Source organism: Stenella coeruleoalba (assembly GCF_951394435.1).
Source record: "Stenella coeruleoalba genome assembly, chromosome: 14".
Classification (NCBI taxonomy): Eukaryota; Metazoa; Chordata; class Mammalia; order Artiodactyla; family Delphinidae; genus Stenella; species Stenella coeruleoalba.
Genome location: NC_137160.1, coordinates 69,805,315 through 69,830,917, shown reverse-complemented (window position 1 = coordinate 69,830,917; position 25,603 = coordinate 69,805,315). Strand labels below are relative to the sequence as shown.

General features: G+C 51.7%; 1 protein-coding gene across 3 annotated transcripts in view; it reads right to left on the bottom strand.

Moving 5' to 3' along the window:
• TPST2 (tyrosylprotein sulfotransferase 2) overlaps positions 1-23,522 on the bottom strand; it is a 56,190-nt gene extending 32,668 nt beyond the window's left edge. Inside the window, exon 1 of one of the 3 annotated variants that reach the window (XM_079943202.1) lies at positions 23,450-23,522. Coding sequence is in view for 2 of the 3 variants with exons in the window: in XM_079943199.1 (XP_079799325.1) it covers positions 22,810-22,829 (20 nt within the window). In the remaining variant the exon portion in view is untranslated. Of the gene's footprint in view, positions 1-22,809; positions 23,306-23,449 lie in introns of those variants that run through there. The other 2 variants (XM_079943199.1, XM_079943200.1) reach the window with 2 other exon arrangements.
• Between the last annotated feature and the right edge of the window lie 2,081 nt (positions 23,523-25,603).

Genomic DNA, 25,603 nt, shown 5'->3' with positions numbered 1-25,603 from the left:
CCTGGAAGCTTGCTGGTCCCACTCCAGAGGTACAGCATCAGAGTCTGCATTTCACCCAGCCCCCAGGCATCCCCACGCACATTAAAACTTGAGAAGCGCGGCTCCACTCTAAGTAGCCACCTAAAAGCAGCTGGCTGGCTTGGGGGCCAGGCATCCTCTACGTTTCAGCAGAAGTGCCTTCCAAAGACCCTCCTGCCAACGGTCTGCAAGTCCCCCGTCTGCACCAACTCTGTATTGTCAGATGTTACTGTTTTTGCCGAGCTGACGATTCCTCCCATTTTCCAGATGTGCAGACTGAGGCTAGACAACCAAACCCCGGGGCTGATGACTTCTAAGGCCTCTGCCATCTCTGGCTTTTAGGATTTGGCCACATCCTGGGCACGTTCCAGCTTCCCTCCCAAGCACTCCGGCTCTCAGAGAGCAAAGCTGCTTACCTAGCAAAGGAAGACGTCCTGCGGGAGAGCAGCTCTGTAGAGGGAAGGGGAGCTTCTGAAAATACCACCGGGGAGGCTGCCCTGTGCCCATTCATGTCCAGTCATCCAGGACAAAGGACCAGCTGGATCCTGGTGCCCACCTGCCCTTTAATGCACAGGAGGTGACGCCAGGACTCTGGGATAAGGGCAAGGATGGGGGAAGGAAAGGGCTCTGGAGCCAAGGAGCTGGTGGGGACCCCAGCTTTGCTCTCACTAGCTGCACATCAGCTTCCTCTCCTGAAAAATGGGCTCATGCCACTCACTTTGGAGAGCTGCCGTGAGGACTTATGTGCAGATCAGTCAACAAACAGTAGCCGCCGTCTGGAGCCCTGCCTTGGGCTGGCACCGCGCTGCTGCACTCAACCCACTACCGCGACACGGCAGTCGGCTGTGCTCCGCATCGCCATCCTCCCCACTTGACAGATGAGGAAGCTGAGGCTCAGAGAGGTGCCGCACCCTGCCCTTCATCACACACCGAGCGGTGGCCATGAGAGCGGTGGCCACGGACCTTATAAGGTCAGACTCCTCCTAAGAACCCTGCCTCTGTTGTGCCGTGTGACACAGGGCAAGCTGCTTCGCCTCTCTGAGCTTTAGCTTCCAAAGCTGTGAAATGGGAACGTAGTGCAGGGATCGGAGATGGGAAACCCCTGCAAACTGGAGAACGTACCAGATGTTCCTCCCCCCGGGCTCCATGCTGTCATCCCCAAAAGACCCAGCCCAGGAAGACCCGTCACCTGTCAGCATCTATAATCTCTCCTGTACTCTCTGTACAACATGGGTGAGGTCAGGCAGAGCCGGTGGCCCGCTGGGAGGGAAAGCCACCTGCTCAGGGTCGCACAACTGGTAAGCAGTGGAGAGCAGGGCCAGGCAGCAAGAGGCGGGGTATCCAACCTGAGTGGGGTGCAGGCCAGGCCGGGGCTGGTGGGTGTCTGGAGCGGTGGCCACCAGGAACAGGTGGACCTGTACCGGCCGAGGTCTCTCCTACCGGCTCTTAGCAGTGAGGCCCCTTTGAAGGACTGGTCAGTCCCAGGACGTGCCCACTTCTCCCCAAACGTTCCTCCTCCCTGGGGGCCCAGCCTGGCCACCTGTTCATGGATTGGCAGTGGACGCTACCTGTCTGGGACATCACAGCTTCCCTCTGCGGCCAGAGCTCAGGCCTTCCAGGCTATTTGGTCTCCCTATGGCTGGTCTTGACCTGTTATCTGGAATCTTCTCTCGCCACTGTGGCCAGAGGGTGTAGCTGCCACGGAAACCTGACCATGTCCCCCCCTGTCTAAACCCTTCCATGAGCCCTCAGCCTCGGCACGACGCTGCAGCTCCTCCCCACGGTTTATGACAGCAACATCCAGTAGAAGTTCAAGGTCAGCCACCCGTGAAAGTCAATTTTCCAGCAGCCGCATTAAAAAGGTAAGAAGAAAAAGGTGAACTTAAAAACTTCATAATAGATTTTATTTCACCCAGTATATCCCAAAATATTATTAATCAATATAAAAATGATTAATGAGACAATTTACTTGCTTTCTTAGTACTAATTCTTTGGAATTGGGGCTGTATCTTCTATCATCAATGCATCTCAATGTGGATGACCCACTGTCAGTAGAAATACCCAATCTGCAGCTAAAGTTCATAAAATTCACAGATGGAAAAGTACATCCACATCCCCGAATAGTTCTACACATATTTAAAAGTTTGCCAAGAATGGAATGGAGTATCTGTTTTGAAATCTAAATGTAAATCGTATTCATAGAAAATTCAGTGCCCCAGCTGCATGAGCCACATTTCGAGGGCGCCACGGCCACAGGGGCTTGTGGCTCTCGAAGCAGACACACACAGGTTCAGTCCTTAACTGTCTGGTCCCCACAGCCCTCTCACACCTCCTTTCCAGGCCTGGCCCAGACACGAGGGGACTCTCCAAGCATGCCCTGAGCTCCCATCACCGTGACTCATCCGCGTCCTTCCTCGGCGTCCCCCATTTCCTGCCAATTCCACTTCCTTCATCCGCGTCCCTCCTCGGCATCCCGCGCTTCAAGCCCTCTCTGACATCCACTGCACAAGATCACATTCCCGGTCCCTCTGCTCATCCCCCTTGTAATAATTTCACATGGCATTGGCATTGGCCATCTAGAGGTTCCCCAACCTCACCACTATCGACATCTGGACCAGATAATTCTTGTTATGGGGCTGTCGTGTGCATTGTATAGCAGCATCCCTGGCCTCTACCTACTAGATGCCAGTAGCGTCCCCTCCCCAAGCGGTGACGGCCAAAACTATCTCCAAGTGTCCCCTGGGGACACAATCACTCCTGACTGGAAACCAGTGCCTGGAACACAGAAGGCACCCAAGCGTGCACCTAAACAGAAGACGCTTACCCAAGCATACTCCACTATGAAGCTCGCCTACTCTGGGAAGCCTTCCATGATGCCCTCGCCCGGTTAGTGTTCTTCTGGGCTCCCACAGCCCCCCGCACTCACCCTGGTGCAACCTCCTCCAAGGGCAGGAACTGGGTCTTGTTCACTGCCATACTTTCAATCCCTAGCTCGGCAACTGGTATATAGTAGATGCTTAATAGATATTTATAGAACTGACCCAAGAAACAGGGATGACTTATGAAAAGCCCCACGGGGCTAGTTTTGCCTGTTTTAGTTCAGGGCTTTCATCCCTGCAAAGGTGCTAATAACAGTCCCAGCTCTGTTTACACACCAAGCACTAGGCTAAACACTCTAGCCTAGCAGAGTGTTGAGAGAGGGAAACTGAGGCTCAGACAGGTGAGCGCTTGACCTGTGTTCAAATCAATGACTCGGAGGCTCAAAACTCCTGGTTCTATCTCTTACTGATCAAAAAAAGTTACACATGGAAGAAGATATTTGCAATATATATGGCAAACAAGATATCTGTATCCAGAATATATAAAGAACTCTGGGAAATCAATAAGAACAGGAAAGGCAACCCATCAGGAAAAGGGGCAAATTTTAAGAGACACGTCATCCAAGACGTTATCTATATAGTTAATAAGCATGTGAAAAGCTGCTCAATCTCATTATCCAGCAGGGAAATAAATGCAAAATAAAAGTACAACGTGGGGCCACTATACCTCTGAATGGTTTAAAAAAAGAAAAAAAAGAGGATAATACCAAGTGTTAGCAAGGATGTGATTCGATCAGAGCTTTCATGTTCCACGGGTAGGAGAGTAACCTGGCACAATCTCTTTGGAAATACTCTTTGGCATAAGAGACAAAAGCTGACCTTGCACCTTCCCTATGACCAGCAATTCCACCATTAAGGATATATCATCAGAAATGCATCTAACTGTTCACCGCAGAGCACATGTCACGTTCCTGGCAGCATTATCTGCAACCGCCCTCAACCGGAAACCACTCAAATGCTCACTAACAAGAGGATGGATAAATAAGCAAATACAAATAAATCCATCCATGCTGAACAGCCAGGAGAGAAAACAAGCCAGAACTTCACAAAATATGGGTAAATCGCTCAGATATTATGCTGAGATATTAGCCCCAAAAGCCAGTACAAAAGAGAACATAAGCTTTTATGTATGTAAAACATTTTTATGTATGTAAAGCACTTTGTATGTAAATAAAGTACAAAGACAGGTGAAATTAATCTCTAGTAGGAGACTTTGGGATGGTGGTCACCCTTCGTGGCGCCTGGAGGGGGTATAGGTGTCTTGGATGGCGGGTGCCGGGCATGTGTTTTTCTTGATCTGGGTACACACGGGCATGTTTATCTTTTGAAAATTCATCGAGCGGTCCTCTTATGATGTGTGCACGTTTCTGTATGTCTGCTTGACTTCAATAAAAATAGTCTTAAAGAATCACACTTTGCCAAATGCAGCTGGTCATCCTCCCACCCACACACCTTTCCTGTCTGTTCCAGAGGAACACACAGGACTCCATTCATTCATTCAAGGACCTCTGGCTGCCAGACACTCTCCCGGGGCCCGGCTTGGTGCCAGGTGCCAGGGACAGAAACGTGCATTGAGCCTCGGCCCCCGATTTTGCCACTCACGCCCCAGTGCCTGGCACACATACGCCCCAAACCCACACGCAAAAAATGAACCACCAGGCCGGGTGGCTTCTGATCAGGGGCCAAGGAGGTGACGTCTGCTTGTTTTGCTCTCTCTCTCCCGCTTGGTGCGAGAAAGTTCTCAGGCTTTTTCCTTATGCTGGACCAATCCTGGCCATTCTGGCACAGGTAGAAAAGGTTTCGTACTCTGCTACTTGTCTGCCATCGTCTTCCCTCCCTCCTGCCAGGCTTTCCTCTGCTCCCCACAGGCTGATGACTCCTATGTTGTCACCTCCAGCCCAAATCTCTCTCCTCGACACTAGACCTGGCCAGCAACTGACTCCGCGTCACCTCCACTTGGCGTCGAGCTGGGACTTCAAACTTAACGTATCCAAAGCTAATCTCCTCGTTTCTCCCCCTAACTCACTCCACTCCAGTTGTGGGCAGCTCATTATGCCCGGGGCCAAAAGCCTCAGAGGCAGCAAGAAGGCCTGACCCCTCTCTGTCTCTTCCAACCCAACCCAACCTTGCGGCCAATCCTGTCAGCTGCACCTTCAAAACAGAGCCAGGCAGTGATTTCCTGGATCTGACACCAAAGGCACAGGTAATAAAAGAAAAGAAATAAACAAACTGGACTTCATGAAAATGAGAACACCCTGTGCTTCAAAAGATACTATCCACCGAGTAATAAGGCAAACCACAGAACGGGAAAATAATATTTGCAAATCACACAACGGATAAGGGATTCATATCCCGAATCTATAGAGAACTCCTAAAACTCAACAACCAAAACCAAGCAGCCCGATTCAAAAACTGCTAAAGGACTTGAAAGGACATTTCTCCAAAGAAGACATACAAACGGCCAAAAAGCACGTGAAAAGATGCCCAGCGTCACGACTCATCAGGGAAATGCAAATCAAAACTACAATGAGATGCCACCTCACACGGATCAGGAGGGCTAGTGTTAAAAACAGAAGATAACAAGTTGGTCAGGATGTTGAAAAACTGGAACCCTTGGGCACTGTTGGTGGGGATGTAAAGTGGTACAGCCGCTGTGAAAAACAGTATGGAGGGTCCGCAAAAAATTACAAAGATAATTACCATATGATCCAGCAATTCCAGGGCTGGGTATCTACCCAAAAGAATTGAAAAGCAGGGTCTCAAAGAGGTATTTTTACTCACAGCATTACTCACGATAGCTAAAATGTGGAAGCAACCCAAGTGTCCATCGATAGATGAATATATCAACAAAATGTGGTAGTTTATACAATGGAATATTATTCAGCATTAAAAAGGAAGGCAATCCTGATACATGTTACAACATGGATGAAGCTTGAGGACATTATGCTAAATGAAATGAGCCAGCCACAAAAAGACAAATACCGGATGATTCCACTTATATGAGGTCCCTAGAGCAGCCAAATTCATAGAGACAGAAAGCAGAATGGTGGCTGCCGGGGGCTGGGGGAGGGAGGATGCGGAACCAGTGTTTGACGAGTACAGAGCTTCAGTTTACAAGATGGATGAAAGAGTTACTGGGGTCATGGATGGTGGTGATGTGAAGACATTTAATACCACTGAACTGCACATTTAAAGATGGTCAAGATGATAAATTTTATGTTGTGCGTATTCTAACACAATAAAAAAAGAGAAAAAAAAACCCCCACCAAACCAGAGCCAGAACCCACTTGCTCCACATCACTCACACTTGCTAGGCGTTTGTATTTTGTGTATCCATGTCTCATCACCCTGGACCAAGGTACCCAGGTCTCTTGTCTGCCTAATTCCTAACTAGCCTCGCTGATTCCGCCCTAGTCTCCTCCGTCCATTGTCAGTGAGCAGCCAGTGACTGGATGAACGTGGAAATCAGGTCTCGGCCCCTCCTCTGCTCTGAATCTTCCCATGGCTCCCACTTCACTCGGGAGAAGCCAGTCCCCACACGGCCCACAGGCTCTGGAGGCTCAACCCTGCCCGCTGCCTTCTGTCCTCATTCCGCACCTGCCCTGCCTCGCTCTCCGCCAGCCACACGGCCCCCTTGCTGTTCCGTACACACACGTGTGCACACACACACACACGTGTGCACACACACACACGCACACTGCCCGGATGCCCTTTCCCCAGACATCCACTTAGCCTTCCTGTCCTCGTTCATGCCCCTGCCCCATCACCCATTTCACACTGCAACCTGCCCCCACCAACACAGCACCCCAGACCCCCCTAACCTGCACCATTTGTCTTTCCTCCCCAGCACTTCCCAGTAGCTAACACGGCCCGTAACTGACTTCCCATACTTAACTGTCTGGGGTCCTTGAGTGCTTTGCTCGCCAGAGTGGAGCATAGTACATACTTAGCACTAAATACTTACTGAACAGAATTCTCGCCCTGGGCCCCTCTCCGGGCCCCTCTCTGCACAGCAATCATGAAATACCCAACTTCCCAGGGCGACCTCAACTCACCACATTATCTCCTGACCTTGGTTCCCTTCCAGGCTTCCCTGTCGAACAAGATCCCTGTGAACCCCTTCCCTTCCATGAGCCTGGTCCAGCTCACCACTTAGCCCTGTCCAGCACCCCAAACCTGGCCCCCGGCTCTTGCCCATCTCTACACAGCGGGCCTGTCACTTTCTGCTTGTACGACACTGCTCAGACTCCCCAAGGCTCCCCACTACCTTCAGGAGGTAATTCTTCACATCGCTTATGGGGGCCTCACCATCTGACCCCGAGCTCTGGCCAAACAGAACTACTATCAGCCCGGAGGGTGGCACGCACACCTGATTTTCCTATCCACATTCTCAGTCTACCTTAGACTCCAGGTGCAGACACCTGACCCGGGCCTGGATAATGATAGCATTCTGCTCCCAGGTCACAGTACTGGTTCAGGGATGGATACATGACTCAATCTAGGTCAATGGCAGTTGGCTAGAGACTCTTGCAAGATCCTCTGGGGAGGCGAGACAATTAGGGTACAGGGCCATTTCTAGTCACCGCTTCAGAGCCTTCCTGAGACTGAAGAAAACCCAAGAAGGTGGTGCTGAGAGATAGAGACATGAATCACTGATATTCGTTGGGCTCCTGGATCCAGCCATGCCTGAAGCCATCACTAACCCTCAACTTTTTACATGAGCCTATAAATTTATTTTTTGGCTTAATTCCATGGAAACTGGGTTTCTGTCTCTGTTACTCAAGAGCCCCAACTAACTGGTACCTACATACCCTCTCCTCATCCTTACCTTGGCCTGTTTGTTATTGCCTTTGCTTAAGCATCACCTTTTCCAGAAAATCTTCCCTGAACACCCAGCCTGTAGTAAGCACTCCACTATGTCTCCCGGTCCCCTATGTCTACCCCTTACCATTCTCTATGATAACTGCTGTTTGCACCTCCTTGAAGGTCGGGAGCTCATGGACTGAGGGGTCCTGCAGTCTTAAAAAAATTTTTTTTTTCTCTTCCCAACCTTAACACAGAGATTGGCCCACCCAAAGGCATTCATATTTTATTTTTTGAGCTCACTTTGCAGGTTACTAAGTTTCCCCAGGTATCAGGGAGCTGTGAAAAAAAATGCGTTTTGCAGGAAGATGGAGGTGAGTTTAAATTCTCCACCTGTCAGCTTTGTGACCTTAGGTGAGTCACTTAACCTCTCTGAGCCTCACTTTCTTACCTGTGAAAGAGGAGAGCAACTAAATACACATAAAGGCTTTAATACCATATTGGAGCAGATTAAATACTCCATTAAGGGCGGTGCCTGCTTCCACTTTCTCCCCCAGGACATAAACCCTGCCTTTCCCTTTCATTGTTGCCCCACCACTGGTGTGGGCATCTGTCAACCTGCCTGCTGAGAATGCATTCTCCAGTCTTCTGGGATCTGTCCTTGTGACTGGGGTAGGGCTGACCCCATGCCCAAGACCAGCAGCTGAGGTCTGGTCAGTAAGAGGGGACAGATGCTCATGGATGGGTAAGAGACTCCAGGTGGATGAATCGGAATCAATCCCAGGATTTGCAAGAATTATGAGAGAAATAGTTCTCTTATAGCTGAGATAACTAAATTAGCAGGATGTATGCCTGGAGATGTTACTGGGGAGAGCATGCCTGAGAAAGAAGCCGTCACAGAAGAAAGCCCATCTGAGAGACAGAGCAAAAGAGAGAGCGCTCTGAGACAGTGGAGTACCTGGATACAGCTATAGCTGAAGGCAGTCTACCTTTGGACTTAACCATTTACCTAACTCAATAAATGCCCTTATTTTTCACCTTCACTATTTTAAATTCGGATTTTACCACTCAAAGCCAACTGATACAGACACGTAACAGGCTCTTTTTGACCTTTGCACACTTACCATTCAAGTGGTCTTCTCCCAGGCCCCAGCATGACTTTTAAAAAATTTGTTTTGACAATCTAAGCAACATTGATTTCCAAAGTCTTATTTGAAGACTCACAGTGATGGCTGGAGCCAGCTAACCACTCTCACTTCTGCCCCAAGGGTGTGGATCTGAGTTTTCCTCAAGCAAAACTAACCAGAGAATATCCTTAGCAGAGGTCAGAAGGTTGCTCTGATACTTCATGCTTAGAAAGTCTTTGATTAACTTCCCCCTTCCCCTGCCCCTTAATTGTAGTTTATGGCTTTTCTGATTGCATTTCTTTGCTGTAGAGGTTTTGCAGTGGCAGACAGCCAAAAAGGTAGAAAGGCTTGACCAAGAACAAAGCAAGCGGGTAATAAATACTTGCTGATGTAATGTTCCCAGATAAGACAGGTCTTTCGTCCAGGTGAGCTTTAGGGCATCTGAGCGGGGGACAGGGGTGGGATTTGGGTGGGGGTCTTAAGAGCACAATTTGCAAGCAGCACATCCCTGGGGATCTAGTTTCCTGGGACATCAACCTGCCCTGCTGCTTCCCTCTTGGACAAACACAGCCCAGGACTGGGAGACCCTCCTCCCTCTCACGTGCTCCTGAAGCAGGTGGAAGAGAAAGAATTTCAAAGAGCTTCGAGAGCTGCTCAGAACAAGAACACTTCAAAAATCAAAGGGAGGAACCCGTGAGGAGAACCGTCTCCTCACAGTCCACCGACTTCTGGAAGCCAGATTCAGAGTGAGTGAATGGCCTTTCCTTAAAGGAAAATGGTTTGGGGCTCTGAGGGGGCCTGGGACCTTGTTGGAGAGTATCTGAATCTGCAGACTTGCCCAGACATCAATAGGAACAGAGCCAGGGGGCAAGATGCGGTGGAGAGAGTCCCTGAACTTCTCTGAGTCTCAGTTTCCTCATCTATAAAATGTGTGAACAACACAATCCTGATCGCTGTGAATTACTGAGCATGTCTATGCATCAGGCACCACATAACCTTATCTATAATCGTGCCAGGAACTCAAGACATGGTCACTAATATGATCCCCATTTTACAGGTGAGGAAACTGAGGCCCAGAGAGGGGAAGGGACTGGCCCAAGGTTTCACAGCTTGTGCACGAGCCAGCTCAAGTGCGTCTGACCCAAAAGCCCCATCTTTCCACCAAATGAGGGCTCCTCTCGATGGCTGCCTCATGGGTCACTGTGAGGGGTCAATGACATCACATACAAAAAGATAACGATGCAGCTGTTTGCTCAGAAACTGGCAAGTCACAGGGATTTAGGTATTTGAGAAATGGATGGATGGAGACACAGAGAAACCTCTTGAGTCCTCATTACCCGCTTCATCTGGGCTCCTGCTGTCCCTAGTCCTAAGTGGAGAAGGTCCCGGACAGCAGAGCTGGGAGACAGTGACAGCAAGCGATCACATCCTTTCAGTAAAGGTGCACACACCTGGGTGTCCTCACCCTCCACAATGTGGGCTTTCCGCCATGGGTCTGGCTGTGCCCACCACTTCCTGCCACACCCCCAGCCCCGTGGGGAACTTGCCACCCACCAGCCGACCTCACCAGAAGCGGGCCAGGGAAGAGCCATCCCTTCTCACCCATCCGTGTGGGGCTTTACCCCACACTGGTTTTTCTGGACCATAAGATGAGAGGATGATGTGCTGTGGACCTCCCCGCCCCAAGCAGCCCAGGACCACCCAGGGTCTCCAGCAGGAAGACATGCTAAACGACCTTGGTTCAAGGCAAGAGTCCAGCCTTCCCCACCTGCCCCGGCCCCACCAGTTTCACCTCCCATCACTCACCTATGGAGCCCGCAGGCCCCCCGAAGAAGGGCCGGGTTCAAATCCCATCCCTCCACTTCCCCAGATAAGAGGCCCAATTCCCCTCATCTGAAAATGGGGATAAAAATGCACCTCCCTGGAGGGTGAGATGACTTCTGTCCCTAGGAGGCCCTCAGCGGAATACCTGGCACACACTGGGGCATCAGGAAACACTGGCTACGAATACCGTGATTGTGACACCAAATGCCTTCTTGTCCCTATACTGTCACTGACACTATACCTTCTTCCTATGACACCTCCCTTCCCTTCTCATCTCCTCTAATAATTACGGTAATAACAATAGCAATAATCACAATTACCAATTGCTGACCAATTGCTGAGGGCCTCTTATTTGCCAGACTGTGCCCAGAGTTCTTCACACGGACCACCTCCTTCCCAGCACATCCTCCTGGAACAATGCCACTGTGATTCCTGTCCTTCTCCTGTGACGGTTAATGGTATGTGTCAACCTGTTAATTGTATGGGCAACCTAAGGGATGCCCACATAGCTGGTCAAACATTCCGGGTGTGTCTGTGAGGGTGTTTCTGGAAAGGATTAACGTCTGAATTGTTAGACGGAGTAAAGATCGCCCTCAGCAATGTGGGTGGGAATCGTCCGACTGAGAACAAAAACGTGGAGGAAGGAATTTGCTCTTTTTCTGCTGGAGATGCACCTGCTTGACAACCATCTCCTGCCCTCACACACAGATGCTCCTGGTTCTCGGGCCTTCAGACTTGGACTGAGTTACACCACCGGCGTTCCTCGGTCTCCAGCCTGCGGATGGCAGATCATGGGATTTCTCGGCCCCCATAAATGGGTGAGCTAATTCCTGTAATAAATCTCCTCTTAAAATACATCTCTCGGGCTTCCCTGGTGGCGCAGTGGTTGAGAGCCTGCCTGCCAATGCAGGGGATGTGGGTTCGTGCCCCGGTCCGGGAAGATCCCACATGCCGCGGAGCGGCTGCGCCCGTGAGCCATGGCCTCTGAGCCTGGGCGTCCGGAGCCTGTGCTCCGCAACGGGAGAGGCCACAGCAGTGAGAGGTCCGCGTACCGCAAAAATAAAAAAATACATCTGTCTCTCTATATAGGTCCCATTGGTTCTGCTTCTCTGGCGAACCCTAATACATCTCCCTGTGCATCTGTCTTTCCCCCTAAAACGTCAGCACCCCAAGGGCAGAGATGGTGTGTCTCGCTCACTGCTGGATCCCCAGTGCCTAGCACGGGGTCTGGCATACAGAAGGTACTCAATATTCGCTGCATAAATGAGACCCCACTGAATCCTCACAAAAACCTACTGACATCAATGATGATAGTGTCACTTTAAACTGAAGATGTAAAGGGTACAAATAACTAAGAAAATTACCCAAGGCGGCACAGCACTAAATGGTAAAACTCAGATGTGAACTGGGGCTTTCAGACGCCAAGTTCATACTCTTACGAATTAGGGAAATCTCACATCCAACACAGGGCTCCACCTCGCAACCTGGGAGGCTGCCGGTGGGGCCGGCCTTCTTGAAACACATCAAGGCTGTACTTTGGGGGTAACGTTTCCAAGGGGACCTTCCTCGTGCCATCAAAGCCTGGAGAAGTCGGATCTGAGGGAACTTGTGGGTCACCACGGGAGACTGATGCCCAAGCAACTGGATGACGGGCTGAATGAAGTGAGAGCTGGATTAGGGAAGTAAGTCATGTGATCAGGGAAGTCAGAAGGCTGTGGATTCTGGCTGGGCCGTGGGGGGGTGGGGGGGGGCGTGGTGAGGCCCAAGCAGGAATCTGTGCTGAGTCTAAAAGGATGGGCTGCGTTTTAGCAGGTGCAGAGGGGAGGGGAAGCACCCCAGGGGGAGGGCAGAGCTTGATCACAGAGGCCTGGAGGTGTGAATTTGCGCTGGAAATTAGGAGACCGGCAAAGGATTCCCCGTAAGCAGAAGTCTGGGGGTGGGAGTGGGGGAGAAGCGAAATTATAATTGTAATAAAAATAACAACAACAGTAATTGTAATAACAGCAAACATGGATATAGCGCTTACTCCGTGCCCGGGCACTGTTCTAGGCAGTATACACGTATTAGCTCATTTAATTCTCACAGCTAATCTACGAGACCGGTGCTGTTATTATCCCATTTTACAGACGAGGAAGCCGAGGCACAGAGAGGTAAGTCCTCGTCTGAGAGCTCAAGGCAGGCAGATAGTGGAGCAGGGTCTTAAGCCTACACTGCCTGGTTTTAGAGCATGAACTACCATGGTGGTTCTCGAACTGGGTTCCCAGACAGCTGCATCCTGCAGCACCTGGGAACCGGTAAGAAATGCAAATTCTCGGGCCCCTTGCAGACCTGCTGGATGGGGGATTCTGGGTATGGGGTGCAGCAAGCTGTGTAGAACAAGCCCTCCAGGGGGTGCTGCTGCTTGTTCAAAGGCACTGCACCACCAGGAACCCTCTCACAAGGGGTGGGGAGGCGAGAGGCGGGCGGGGGCCGATCTCGGGGCCTGGAGTTGGGGGAGGAGGAGTATCCCATCTCCTCTGCAGGCAACAGGGAGCTACGTCTTCTCCTTCTGGGTTTCCCCAGCGAACCCACAATAGGCCTGTGATTACAACAGCATCCTCCCTGTGACGCAGACCAGGCAACACATAACCAGAGGACTGAGGTTCCCAAGGCCAGGGCAGCCACAGACCCTGCTGAGAACAAGCACGCTGTCCACCCGCTGTGAGGTCAGCAGCTCTGACCCCAGAGACCCGACCCCGGCTGCAATCCCCAGGACTGTGCATCATCACCTGGAGGGTGTGTAGAGACAGAGAGGACCTCCAGGGAGGAAAAGCTTGCCCAGGGTCCCCCAGCAGGAGGGCAAGGTGGCCTCAAACCCGAGTCTCCCGCCTCCTAAGAGGTGCTTTTCACAGGACACCTACAGAGGGCCACCAGAGCACCCACCTGCTCTCCCTGTCTTGCTGGGGGTCGGGGACCCAGACTCTGCTCTGTTCTCCAAACCTGTCTGCATGATCCTCAGCAAATCACCTCAACTCTCTAGACATCAGTTCCTGCATTGGCGAAAGGAAGGGGCTGGACCCAACCTCTAAGCTGGCTATGCTCCCCCAAACTCTCAGCCCTTAAATATGCACTGCTGGCCTACTGTGTGCTCAAGGGGGAGCCAAGGACACACTGCCTGGTGCCTGCCCATGGAGCTCACAGCCTCTCGGTGGCCCAAGGAAGGGCGAAGGCGACATGCCGTGGGCCTCGCACCTACTCCTGGGAGCCAGGATCCTCGATCAAACCCAAAGCGGCATTCAGCCCTCTTGCTGTAACCCAGGCTTCCTCTCCGCACCCCGGGCCCCCACGGCCCTGGGGCCAGCTGGGCCGGGCGAAGGGCCCGGGGCCAGGGCTGGATTCCAAACCCTGGACTGCGGCATGGCCTCCACAGACCTCCTAATCTCCCTCTCTTCACCGGGGATGTGGCCCACACCAAGTCTCCCACACTTCCACTGGGGATGCTTGGCCGTGTCCCCGGGCTCTGCAAGGGCCCTGATGGTTCTGAGGCAGGATATCACTCACGGCCAAAGGAAGTGGGACGGAAATGGAGGAAGGGAAAACAAGGAAGAGCGGTGTTAGGGTGTGTGCGTGTGGGGAGAAGGGGAAGCAGTGCAGGTGGGGGAGGGAGACGACAGACAGACAGGGATAGAGATGGGGGAACCAGGGATGCGGAGAGACAGAGGTGGGAGAGAGATGTGGGGAGAGAGAAACAAGGAGAGACAGCGATGAAGGGAGACAGAGACAGGGGAGACAGTCAGGGGAGAGACATAAACAAGAGGGAGACAGGGATCGGAGAGACAGACAGGGAGCAACAAAAACAGAGACGAAGACAGACACAGGGCGTGGAGGAGGAGCAAGACGCGGAGAGGGAGTAGCCTGGAACAGGAACCCCAGCTGCCCAGCGAGAACCAGGACCCGCGCCTGCACCACCATGGCTAACGGAGTCCTTCCCCACCCCCACCCCAGGTCAAGGCCCCTGCGGCTTCAGAGAAAGAGCAGAATATTAAGAGGAAGGCTGCTGCTGGTCTGGCCCCCTCCTGCCACGGGGCTCCCCAAATTCCCACCTGCTGAAGACCACCTTCATTCATGACGCTGGCTACAGCCAGAACCCCCTTTACTCTCACCTACTTTTTTTGTTAGATGGATTCAATATCGTTAAAACATTTTCAAAGGAAACTCTACTCCCCAGCTTAAATTAAAAACACGCTCTAATTAAAAAGTAACTGCAAAAACACACGCAAAGGAAGCGATCCTTCTGCCTTCTAGCTGGAGACTGCCGCCTGCCCAAGGACCCCCGGGGGGCCCAGTGGGGGTCTGCTCTTTGTTAATCCACAGGACTCTGGAGAGAAACATCGAGGTAGCACCTAGTGAAGACTGTCCAGGGAGTCATCAGAGGGTAGAGGGGGACTTGGAGAGGAAAACTCTTTTTCATTCTCCAGGGTAAAATCCAGGTTCTCTGACCTGGCCAATTTTAACACCCTCCCACCCCCAACATACACAGGCAAACATACTAAAATCTCAGTGCCGTGAACTCTAACCTACAAAGCCCACAGTTTTGTGGTTGTGGTTCCCTTCCCCTAGAAAACCTTTCCTGCCTTCCTCTACCCAGCTAACTCCTATTGGTAAATTTATACCCCCTCCTCCAGGAAGCCTTCCCTGACTGCCTCCCATTCTTGTGTCAATGTCCCTCAAAGTGCTTAGCAGCCTGCATGGCCTCCTGCACCGCAAGGCGAAGGGCTAGGCATCCCCCACATCTTCTCAGGACTCAGCAAGGCCCCCAACACCCAGTATGGGCTGCGAGGGTATTTGTTGACTCAATGGAAGGACAAATAAAGAAATGAAGGTACCTGAGCACCCTTGGATGGGCTGAAATCAAAACAAAAGCTTCTCTGTGCTCTGTAAAAAATGTCCAGGCAGAAGCTCTCATGTAAAAAGAATGAGCTGACCTGGTTCCAACCGGCCTCACCCAGCTCCTGGCCCCCCAGTCTCTGGGCCAGCGACCCAATCCCTATGAACCTCAGTTTTCTCACCTATAAAATGGATACAGCAGTGAACTACCCGTAAAGAGCTAAGTACCCTGGAGGCCCTCAAATGTTAACTGCAATCATTCTTTTTATTACCACCTTATAGTCACCAAATCACAAAATATTATTACTTGAAGGAACCCAAGAGATGAGTAGATTGAGACTGCCAGACTTTCTGTAAATGGCCCAATAATTGTATTTTCAGTCCTGTGGGCCACAGGGTCTCTGTTGGAACTACTCTACTCTGCTGTTGTAGCATGGAAGCAGCCAGAGACAAAATGTAAGTAAAGGCGTGGCTGTGTTCCAATAAAACTTTACTTACACAAACAAGCAAATGGGCCGGATTTGGCCCAGGGGCTGTAGTTTCCTGACCTCTGATATAGGCTGTCACTGCTCCAAGTGTGGTCTTTAGACAAGCAGCACTGGAGCCTGCTAGGAGCTGGCAAGAAAGGCAGTCATAGGCCCTGTCCCCACCCGACTCAATCAGAATCTATACTTTGGCAAGAGCTCTAGGGGATTCGTGAAAGTGTTTAAAAGTTTGAGAGGTGTGGTCCCCAATTTCCCAGCTCAGCACCTCGGGTCAGAGATGTGATTTACCCTTTTTCTTGTTTGCTGCCTCCACCAGAAGGTGCACTGCGGAAAAAGTGGGAGCTGGTGGCTTCCTGAATCCTGCACCCAGCCTCTAGCTGAGAACCTGTAGCATGTCCCTATTCAGCAAGTTACTGAGTGCCCAGTATGACCCAGGCCCAGGGCCAGGTGCAGGGGACACGCCAATTACTGCAGACATCACTCCGCGGCTCTCCGTGCAGTGATGGGATGGATGGATGACTCGCTCGGGCAGCCAGTGGAGTTGGGCAGATCTGGGTTCGAATCCCAGTGTTGTCACTTCAGGCCTGTGTGACCTTGGGAAAGTGACTCGAGTCTCAGTTTCCAGGAAATGGAGTTGTCAATAACAAAAATGTCTCCCTGGTACCCTGTGAGGACAGGGAGAGGGTATGGGATGGTGTCCCAGCAGCTGTGCAGCTGGTGTGGATGCGCTGGTACACAGACACACACCCACCAGTGCCCACCTCGGCCGGCCCCAAATAGCTCTGTGGGTTAAGCAGGGACCTGGACCAGGTAAGGCGGGACCCTGGGGCCCAGAGACAGGGGCTCCTCACCCGGGGAGTGTGGGATGGGGACAAGGGTGTGTTAAAAGCCTTGAGGGTTTACAGTGGCAGAAGAGGTATCAGAGGCCTCAGACAGCCTCCAATAACCTAGAAAAGCAGAGCTGGAAAGACTCTTGGAGAACATCAAAACCAGTGGTTTAAAAAATATATCAATTTTTTTTAACTTTCTTTTTTAAATAATTAATTAATCATTTTGGCTGTGTTGGGTCTTTGTTGCTGCGCGTGGGTTTTCTCTAGTTGCGGTGAGCAGCGGCTACCCTTCATTGCGGTGTGTGCGCTTCTCATCGCGGTGGCTTCTCTTGTTGCGGAGCATGGGCTCTAGGGCGCTCAGGCTTTAGTAGCTGTAGTGCGTGGGCTTCAGCAGTTGTGGCTCACAGGCTCTAGAGCGCAGGCTCAGTAGTTGTGGCGCACGGGCTTAGTTGTTCTGCGGCATGTGGGATCTTCCCGGACCAGGGCTCGAACCTGTGTCCCCTGCATTGGCAGGCAGATTCTTAACCACTGCACCACCAGGGACGCCCTATATTATTTTTTAAAGCAACGGATCTGCTTGTTCAAGTGACACCCAGGCAGGTCCCTGGTGTCCTCAGAGCCCTGAAGGTGTGCACTGGGCCAGGGGGCTCTCGGGGCCAGGGGACCGTGGGGAGCGACCAGGACAGCCCAGGCCATCGATACGCCAGCTTCAAGCCACTCTAGTTTGGCCCAAGCTCTTGAGTTTCCATAAGAAGTGAGATACTGGAATTATTCTCTAAAAATATTTGAATGTTTTCTCGTTTTAAAATACAGCACTAGGGGCTTCCCTGGTGGCACAGTGGTTGGGAATCCGCCTGCCAATGCAGGGGACGCGGGTTCGTGCCCCGGTCCGGGAAGATCCCACATGCCGCGGAGCGCTAGGCCCGTGAGCAATGGCCGCTGGGCCTGCGCGTCCGGAGCCTGTGCTCTGCAACGGGAGAGGCCACAACAGTGAGAGGTCCGCGTACCGCAAAAAAAAAAAAAAAAAAAAGTACAGCACTAGATTGGGATTGACACATATACATTATTGATACTATGCATAACATAGACAACTGATGGGAACATACTGTATAGCACAGGGAACTCTACTTAATGCACTGGTAGGGTCCTAAATGGAGGGGATATATGTATATGTATGGCTGATTCATTTTGCTGTTCAGCAGAAGCTATCACAACATTGTAAAGCAACTACAGTCCAATAAAAATTAATTAAAATAAAATAAAATACAGCACTGTGGGAGCTACACAAAAACCAACCTGCAGGGCAAAGCCATTGACTAGCAGCTTGCTACAGCCCTACCTGCCCATTTCACAGGTGGGGAAACTGAGTCTCAGAGAGGGGAAGCACCTTGCCCAATGTCACACAGCAATGTGGAAGCAGAGCTGGGACTCAGTTGCCTCCAAGCTCTTGTCCAGCCCCCAACTGCTCATGAGAGCGGGGGGAGTGGGGGGACATTGGGGAGGGGGGTAGGAATCTAGTCTTCACAAGCCAAGAACCCTGCTTGTTCTGTCCGTCCAGGAAAGAATGTGGGCAAAGAGGCAGGAAAAGGGATGAACAATTATTAATAACATAATTTTACAATCATATAATATGTAAGAATAATTCTATAATAATGTAATAATAGCAACTGACATTTTCTGAGCGTTTTCTGTGTACTAGGCATTGAGACAGGGTATCAAGAAGGGGGTAAGATGAAAATCAAGAGTGTAGACTCTGGATTCAAACCCTGTCTCTCCCACTTCCTAGCTGGGTGACCTTATGCAAATTACTTCACCTCTCTGTGCCTCAGCGTGTACATCTCAGAGGGCTGCTGGGAGAATTAAATGAGTTCAAGTACATAAAGTACCTAGAACATTGCCTGGCACCCAGTAAGCCCTGTTGACATTTTATTTATAATTATTGCCTCTGGACAGATGGGGAAGCCGAGGCTCACAAAGGGACACGTTCAAGTGTCTCCGAAGATCCTGTCTGACCTTGGGGTCTTGCATTTTGCCCGACAGAAGGGTAGGTATTAGGTTGGCGAAAAAGTTCGTTTGAGTTTTTCCATAAGATGTTATGGAAAGGGACTTCCCTGGTAGCGCATTGGTTAAGAATCCGCCTGCCAATGCAGGGGACATGGGTTCAAGCCCTGGTCCGGGAAGATCCCACATGCCGCAGAGCAACTAAGCCCGTGCACCACAATTACTGAGCCTGCGCTATAGAGTCCGCGAGCCACAACTACGGAGCCTGAGTGCCACAGCTACTGAAGCCTGTGCGCCTACAGCCCGTGCTCCGCAACAAGAGAAGCCACCGCAATGAGAAGCCCGTGCACCGCAATGAAGAGCAGCCCCCGCTCGCCACAACTAGAGAAAGCCTGTGTGCAGCAACGAAGACCCAATGCGGCCAAAAATAAAAATAAATAAATAAAATAAAATTAAGAAAAAAAAGTTACGGAAAAACCTGAACGAATATTTTGGCCAACCCCAATACTTTATCCCCAATCCCTCCCGTCAACAACTGCAGGAGGTAGGTCCCATTTGCGCTTCTATTCTGCAGATGAGAAAACTGAGGCATAGGAAGGCAGCTAGGGAACCCAGACCCATTGCCCCTAAGTGGACTGGCCGGATTCTAACACAGGCCTGAGCCCTGGAGGATGCTATCACCCAAGCCCACTTTCTGGCCACCTGCCCACCTTCTGGCTACAGCCACGTGGGTCAAAAGTCTGGTTGATGCAAAATTCACTTGGCAGCCAGGGCAGCTGCCCTGCCCTTGCTGCCCACCTTCTGAGCATGCAGGATAACAAGCAGCTTCTCCAGGCGGCAGCCCCAGATGTCCCCCAGGGCACGTGGGCACTGCCCTCTTCGGTCCTTCCCTGCAATTTTTGGCCCAGCTCTCGGGCTGCTCTGAATGAATCATTCCCACAAATTGTCCTCGGGCCGCAGCAGCCCAGGGTGGAGGAGACCCAAGCAGGGGCATGGGAAGGGGCAGGCATCCCAGAACCTTCTCTGGAGCAGCCCCATTCAGGGTGGATGTGTCTGCAGAGAGCAAGGGGCTTTGCAGGCAGTAGGAACGGGCGTTAAGTGGGGAGGCCAGGAGCCAGCTACCCAGAGAAGCTTCCACGCCGCCACAGGGCAAATCAAAGCCACACAGGCCACACCCGGGCTTTCAAGTCGTCAATACCAGCCACTTCTGACCTGCCACTCCTGCTACAAATTGATCCACAGAGTCACGTCGATAAAGCATCTGAACACTTTATGATTCCCAAAGTGGTACTGCATTCAGTCCATGCCCATTCCCCAGCAGGGTACACTGAGGCCCAGCAAGGGGCAGCCCCTTGACTAGCCTCCTCAACCCTGTTTCCGTTTCCCCAGGCTGCCTTCTTCGTGCACAGGAAATCGGGACTTTAAAAGGCCAAGAGAGTGAAAGTATGCACAAGTGAATAAAGCAGGAGGGGCTGGACACGGCCACCAGAAGGCCTGGTCTCCACAGCCCTCCCAAAGGGCAGCTGCCCAGGTGGGAGGAGGCCGGTGGCTGGGACCCGGGAACGCAGAGCCCAAGGCTGGTTGAAGTTCCCGAACCAGCAGGTTATAGGTTGAACCTCGAGAAGAACGGATGACCTTCAAGCCCCTTTGTTATCCTGTGATGCTGCCACCCTCTGACCAAGGATCTTCCCTGCAGCCTGGCCTCATGGAAGGCAAAGAGCATGTGGGAAGAGGTGGGCGTCCCAGGTGGGGGGACGACACCTGAGAGGAGGGACGGGGGTGTGTGTGTGTCCAGCGTGTCACGGGTGGGGCATCTGTCGCTCAGGACTGCTGTCCTCAGGCCTAGGGGTGGCAGCTCTGGAAATAAGCAGTGGCTCACTTAGGGTATATCTAAGGGAACCACATGGTCACCAGAGGAGGTCACCTTCAGAATGAGCATAGTGTAGCGGGTGGAACACAGGCAGGACCAGACCCCACTTCCGAGCCAAGGGACAGGCCTTCCCTTAGGGTTGCAGTCTAGGAAACCCACCAAGGGTCTCCCTGGCCTCCACATGGAGCCTCAGCTGTCAAAGGACCCCCGCTGGCCTGGTGTGGGAAGGTCTGAGCTGTCCCCGCCCCCGCTTTACCTTCATCCCATGCAGAGGTCCCTAAAGGCACCACCAGATCCTGTGCTGGGTCCTGGGTTGGCCACTGCGAGCCCCTGGGTTCCTCATGGCCTCCTCTGGTCCCGCTCAGGAACAGAAGGGACACAGTGCACACGTACCTCAGCTAAGAGGCCCACAGGCTTGATCTGTTTCCCTAACTGATGGTTCCAGAGGCATTCCCAGTTACTCTGCTAAGGAGGAGTTTAATTTCATGTGTGTTAGTTTCGTGTACGTTAATTTCATGTACGTTAATTTCTAACTAGCACATCAAAGCCAGTGATTTCAAAGATTAGGACTGCTGAAGACTAAATTTGTTTAAGATTATACCCCAACCCTCATCTGCTGCTGCTGGGATTATAAAATGGTGAAGCTGCTTTGGAAAATGTTTTAGCAGTTCCTCAAAAGGTGGAACACAGAATTATCATATGACCCCCCAATTCCACTCCTAGGGCTGTACCCCAGAGAACTGAAAACATATGCCACACAATGACTTGTACACGAATGCTCACAGCAGCACTACTCGTAACAGCCCCGTAAGTGGCAACAACCCAAATGTCCAACAACTGATAAATAAAATGTGGTATAACCATACAATGGAATATTATTCAGCCACTAAAAAGAATGAAATGCTGAAATAAAATAGTAATGAAGTACTGCATACTAGCATATGGACAAACGCTGGAAACATTCTAAGTGAAGAGCACCAATCACAAAAGGCCGTAGTGCATGATTCCATTTATAGGAAATGTCCAGCACAGGCAAATCCACAGAGGTGGAAAGTAGATTAGTGGTTGCCAGGGGCTGGGGTCGGGGGGTGGGGGGACTGGGAGTGACCACTGATGGGCCCAGGGTTTCCTTTTGGGTGATGAAAATGTTCTAAAATTAGACAGTGGTGACGGTTGCACAACTCTGAAAATCCTAAAAACCACTAAATTAAATACTTTAAAAGGGTGAACTGTATGGCATATGAGTTACATCGCAATAAGGCTACTATAAAAAAATTACATGAGATTTTAAAAAAGGTGATATATATATTAAGTAAATAATAGTATCAATATTATACAATTGGGATTCGACGAGTTAAAACGGTTCATTTATAAATGACACAATAAACCCGATTTCACAGTCATGGAAACTGAGGCTGAGTGAGGGGGAATGACTCGCCCAGGCCACATCACTACTAAACCAGAGTGAGTCACACCAAAATTTGTCCAAACACAGAAGCTTGGCCTAACCATCTAGACATGCAGCTGAATGAAGGGATTTGAGATGGGATATGGGGAGAGGTGCCCACAGCCCAGAATGGGGGACAGACCTGCAAAGAGGTTAATAAGTGAGGGAAAGGGCCAGATACATCTGTGGGATTCAAAACACGAAGCACCCAACAATGCCTGGGGAGTGCCAGGGAAGGCTTCCAGGAGGAGGTGCTGCCCAAGGAGGCTTCTGAAGGATGAGTAGGAGTTTACCAGCCCTCCTGCCCCAACACCTCTGTAAGACGCATAAAGTCAGGGGTCCTAAGGGTGAGTTTCAGCTCTGCCTCATAAGGGTGAGTTTCAGCTCTGCCACATCCTAGCTGTTGGACCTAGGGCCGTGGGCACAAGACCTCTCTGAGCCTCAGTTTCCCCGACTGTAAAAGGGGAAGTAGACAAGGTGATCAGCCCTTCTAACTACTGCACTCAATCGGATGGTTCCCACCCTTCCTCCCGAGGGGACCAGCCTTTGAGTGGAAAAGCCAGACCTCGACCTCTGTCCCACATAATAATAACAGGCTTTGCCAGGTCAGGCGTGCCCAACCTTGGTGACCAAGCCCCCTTTCCCTTGCTGCCACTCACGTCCCAGCTTCACAAGGCATCTCCCGTTCAGCTGTGCACACTGAGAAGGGGAGGTTACTGGGCGGTGGGATCCTCTGGTCAAATTCCGCCCCCCCTCCTTGCGGGTGACCCCCAAGTTCACCAGGGCTGCCCCTATCCCATGCTCTCGGCGCCCCCCTCCCCAGGCAGCGATTTCCTACCCCCAACCCCTTCACTTTAGATACGCCTCGTAACTCCACAGCAGCTGCAAGTTAACTTCAACGCGTCCCCCGAGCGTCCAGGCGCCCGCGTGTGGGGCGCGCCGGGGAGGGGTCCGGGGCTCAGACAGCGGAGACACGCCGCCTCCCCCCCAAAACACACGCACGCTGAGCGTCTCCCCCGCGCAAGGTCCGAAGCGAGAATCGCGGTCACGGGGGCCGGGTGCCCGCCGCACCCAGGGGAAAGCGCTCGCAGCGCCGGGCGGGTGAGAATCCGCGAACCTCCCGCCCGCCCGCGCCGCCTCCCTACCAGCACCCAGCCGCGGAACCCGAGCAGCTGCGCCGGGCCCGGGAAGAAGCTGCGAGGGCCGAGGGCTCCCCGCCGCCCGAGGCCGACCCGCAGGCGGCCCCCTGCCGGGAGCTGCAGCCCAGGCCCCCCGCCTCGCTGCCCCGGAGACACCTACCACGAGAGGCACGGCGCGGCAGCCCCGCGTGCCCAGCGACTCAGCGCTCGCCAGCCGCCCCGGCCGGGGGAGGCGGGACCATGGCGCCGTGACGTCGCACGGGGGCGGTCCGAGACGTGGTCCCGCCCCCAGGTCCGCCCACGGCCGCTCCCCGCGCCCCCCGTCCCGCCTCCAGACCGCGCTGTGGGGCGGGGCGTCCATGGCAGCTGACTGCCCGCCCCGGAAACTCTGGTCGGCCGGCCGGCTTACCCACAGGGCGGGCAGCTCATCGCTTTCCCCACCCCCTGCTACTACTCTGCTTAAGAGAAGTTCCCTCTGTCTACGAGCAGGGGAGTGGAATGATCGCCAAGAAGTGGTGTAAAAGAAGAAAACTAGACCCTGAGCAGAGAGTTTTAATGCTACTGTCTGTAGGAAACAAAAGGAAAACTGGGAAGGGCTATCATACAATTCATATACATCACTGGTTCTCAAGGAGGGTGTGATTTCGCCCTGCGGGCCACCAACCTCCCAGGGAGACATTTGGCAATGTCTGAAGACATTTTGGGTTGTCACAACTGGGGGGTTGGCGGGGATACGTTTCTACTGGAATCTAGTGGATAGAGGCCTGGGATGCTGCTAAACATCGTACAATGATCAGGACAGCCCTCCACCCTGCCAACCAAAAGCCATCCAGCCTAAAATGTCAGTAGTGCAGGGTTGAGAAACCCTGTTAGATAAGAATAAAATAAAACTCCAGGCTGGTAGAGCTCAACTCGGTCCAACCTCTCTGTGCCTCTGTTTCTCCGTCTGTAAAACTGGGAAGATAATAGATCTATCTATGCATCATATGCATATGCATTGAATACCTGAAGGAAGGGGAGGAAAGGATGAAGGCTTACTTCTCACTGTGAACCTTTGTTCTTTTTGAATTTTTTTTTTTTTTTTTTTACCATTTGTATATATTACCTATTTAAAATAAATTTCTAGGACTTCCCTGGTGGCGCAGTGGTTAAGAATCCGCCTGCCAACGCAGGGGAAACGGGTTCGAGCCCTGGTCCCGGAAGATCCCACATGCCACGGAGCAACTAAGCCCATGTGCCACAACTACTGAAGCTATGCTCTAGAGCCCGCGAGCCACAACTACTGAGCCCACGTGCCTAGAGCCCGTGCTTTACAACAAGAGAAGCCACCGTGCTCCACACAAGAGAAGCCACCGCAATGAGAAGCCTGCGCACCACAACAAAGAGTAGCCTCTGCTCACCGCAACTAGAGAAGTGCCGCGTGCAGCAACGAAGACCCAACACAGCCAAAAATAAATTAATTTTAAAAAATTAAAACAAAAAATAAAATAAATTTCTATAGTAGTTACCACCATAACAGCAAATGCATATATATATATATAATTACCTTTATAGTATATCTATATAATTACATACTATTTAGGCATTGCTCTAAGCACTCTATATTTACACACTTAAACCTTTAATAACCTTGTGAGATGTCTATTATCATCCCCATCTTACAGATAAGGAAAAGATGACATACAGATGTGAAGTATTTTGTCCATGGCCAACCATGTGTTTATTCATAGCTCATTAATTCATTCATCTATATGTCTAATAAATAGTACCTGCCCTGTACAAAGTGCTGGAACTGACAAAATGAAATCGCCTGCTTCCATGCAGCCAGCTGTTACTGGCCTGGAAACAACGGAATAATGTTATATAGTGTTTATTGTGCACATATCACAGGCTTTGTATGACTCACTATGGGGTAGCCCTGCTGGATGTTTTATAATGTCCCTTTCTGGGTGGAGAAATGGAGATCAAAGGAAGAGGTCTGAATGGGGCATGTGTTTAAGAACATTCTAGCAACATGCATTTCCTGAGCGCCCTGTGCTGGGCGTTGGGAGTCAGCAGGTAACAGGAGGTCTAGGGTCCTGCATCCAGTTGGGGTAATCTGGACCCTCCAACAAGCATGGTGGAGTTGGGAACAGGGTGATCAACCTGGTCCAAGGAGGGAGGGCCGGGGGTGTTTACACTGAGGCCTGAAGCACGACTGAGGGTTCATAGGAGATTGTGCTAATCACAGGGCCCCACAGGTGCAAAGGTCTGGCAGGAAGGACCTTTGTCAAGGGGCCCTGCATGAAGTGCAGAGTGGACAGGATGTGGGGCG